The following is a 2,500-nucleotide window of genomic DNA, read 5'->3' as shown; positions in this document are numbered from 1 at the left end:
GCATTCTTCCGGTTACACAATCTAACGAAACTCGTACCTTGAGCAACGCATGTATCTATGCAATAGTTCGAGAATGAACCACACATTTTCCATCATTTTTTTTGCGGATACGAGGTACACGCAGCTACCTCATTCTTCGTCGCATTGACTATCAACACTTTACACACTGGATACCGCCATTTTAATCCTGTAGTATTTGCAAGTTCGATTGTTTTATCCCCGGTAGAATAAAGTATTCTCTGCCTATCATTTTCTATCTTTCTTTCTATTGCTCCACTGTCTCTTGTCAATACGCCATCCGAGCTCGAAAGGCAAACCAAAAAATTGAATGTACGGGTTTCGGTTCCGTTTCTTGAGTGTATGTGTGTATGCGAGTGTGTGTGTGCGCGTATGTGTGTAAGTGTAAGCTTAAGTCCACAATCGACATGATTATTAAAACTAAAATTGATTTGTCTTCGAAAATTGCAGAAAAACCGGTCGCGCATTACTAAGAAACCAATGTTGTTGTGATACCGCTGATAATGATTACGAAAATTCGGTAGGAAACCAAATCATCAAATATAATAACCCCTATTCTGCCAACATTTTAACACCACTACCAATAATTTACAACCAGCCACAAACTAAAGAACTTCAGAACTCCATTGTTTCTAGACGAATCCTTTCTTTCTCCTTTCGTTAGCTTCCTGTTCTGTTTTATACCCTTGAATTCCTTTCTAGTTGGTCGTGTTCGCTATCCTAGTCAAATTTATTCGTTTAACTTTCCCCCCTTCCCTTTCGAATCATACGTTAACGAGCCACAACCACAGATGGGACATAAGCTGCAATTATTTGCTGTGATCCGTCATATGACGGATGAGAGTATGATCCCGAGGGCGGATCAAAAGTGATGCCAGCCAGTTAGGATTTTCTCATTCTCTTTTCGATTCGTTTCGGACGATTCGTTTGTTAGTGCTTCCTGCAGCATATTTCAGTAAATCTTCCTTGTGCCATTTTCTTTTTAGTTTCTTCATTACTCTTTCCATTTTCCGCTTCGTCGTTTATTCAACGCTCCTTAGCGCCCACGGTTCTATCCTTTTTAGGTGGTTGGTTATCTACTCTCTTAATCCACGTCCTAGATTGATTCAGTATGGACCCATTTTGTCCTTATTGCATAGTTTTTTACGTCGCCATTCTAAACACTTTTGTATCACAACATTCCGAGTAGAATAGCTAGTCGCTAGTGAAATCGAACATAAGAGTGCAAGAAATATCATGACAATAGTTAGTAACGCAATCCCGTTTATGCACCAAATCGTAGCACACGACAATATTCAGACTATTTTAAAAACGCACTTTTGACTATCTTGCTCCAAAACAGATTTAAGGGTATGGCTTTCGGTATCTTTTCATGTAGTTTGATCAGGCACAACAGAAATACTGTGTAAGACAATGTGTGTGTGCATTATTGATCAATTATTTTTACCCACCATCGTAGAGAGTAGCACTATTATCTCATTCTAATGCAAAACACTTTCATTGAACTCTTGCATCAAAACATCGATACTCGTTCTTAATCAATGAACGGATCAATTCGAAGTAAGAAGTAGCTCATAGATCTTTTTCCTATCTTTGCAATTGTTGTACACCAATTCGATTCACTTGGAAATAGTGGTGTTAGTCTCAATATCGCTTAGCATTTGACAATCGCATTACCTACAAAGCAAAAACTTGCTTAATAAGTACGATTTATGCCATTAGTTTTATTTTCTACTTTATATTCGAGATATGTAGTTCTTCTAATCCGATGAATTCACCTCTTTGTCCTATACTTTTCACTGTCCATCTCTTGATAATCACTTTATCATGTTGTTTGACGCTTCGTTCAGTGATCCGTGCCTTCCCTTTCCTGGACTCTTTAACTTTCTTATCTCTGCTATTACCTCTGTTTCCGTTTCAGTTGTTCGGTTTTCATTTATTTTATTTTTCTCCTTTTTAAATATCCTCTCATGTCCCTTTTCTAATTCGCTTTACCCCTTCGGCTCTTCCGTTGTTCACTCGCTCTGTTGTCTGTTTACTCGGATGACTGGTTCCGGTTTTCTGAATCCTCGTCCTCCTCTTTCTCTCTGTTTCTATCGCTCTTCCCTCCACCGCTCAATCGCTATACCTTTCATCTTCAATTTAGTTCAAAGGTAGAATTATGGACATACTCTTCCGTCCACCAAATTCATTGCTCAGCCCTTCAAGTATGGATAGAAACATGTTAAAGCGAACCATTTGTTTACGCTAACGTATTCATTAATCGTAGTAGAAGCTAGTAGATGTGTTGCAACAAGCTCGCCATCCAACTCCGATCGCTCAGAACAAGAAGCGCCATTTCTTGGATCAAATTTTCGGCTGATACTGTGTGCGAAATTGTGGCAAATCACTTTGACGATTCCAAAGGGAATGACTTTTGTTTTAGAGAATTATCATACCAACCCCCATATAAGCACTACTACACTGGTCTCAACCCCTGTTC

The 2,500-nt window shown here is 39.0% G+C and overlaps 1 protein-coding gene across 7 annotated transcripts in view; it reads left to right on the top strand.

Moving 5' to 3' along the window:
• The window catches only part of LOC126572266 (putative thiamine transporter SLC35F3), a 29,934-nt gene that overhangs the window by 19,431 nt on the left and 8,003 nt on the right, over window positions 1–2,500 (top strand). For 4 of the 7 annotated variants that reach the window (XR_007607948.1, XM_050231444.1, XM_050231445.1 and 1 more), the window contains exon 8: window positions 469–538. The exons of the other annotated variants lie outside the window; for them this stretch is intronic. Coding sequence is in view for 3 of the 4 variants with exons in the window: in XM_050231444.1 (XP_050087401.1) it covers window positions 469–538 (70 nt within the window). In the remaining variant the exon portion in view is untranslated. The remainder of the gene's footprint in view (window positions 1–468; window positions 539–2,500) is intronic. 7 annotated transcript variants of the gene reach the window in all.

Source organism: Anopheles aquasalis, chromosome 2, assembly GCF_943734665.1.
Source record: "Anopheles aquasalis chromosome 2, idAnoAquaMG_Q_19, whole genome shotgun sequence".
Lineage (NCBI taxonomy): Eukaryota > Metazoa > Arthropoda > Insecta > Diptera > Culicidae > Anopheles > Anopheles aquasalis.
Note: the sequence above shows the minus strand (reverse complement) of the source record. Positions and strands in the feature narration are given on the sequence as shown.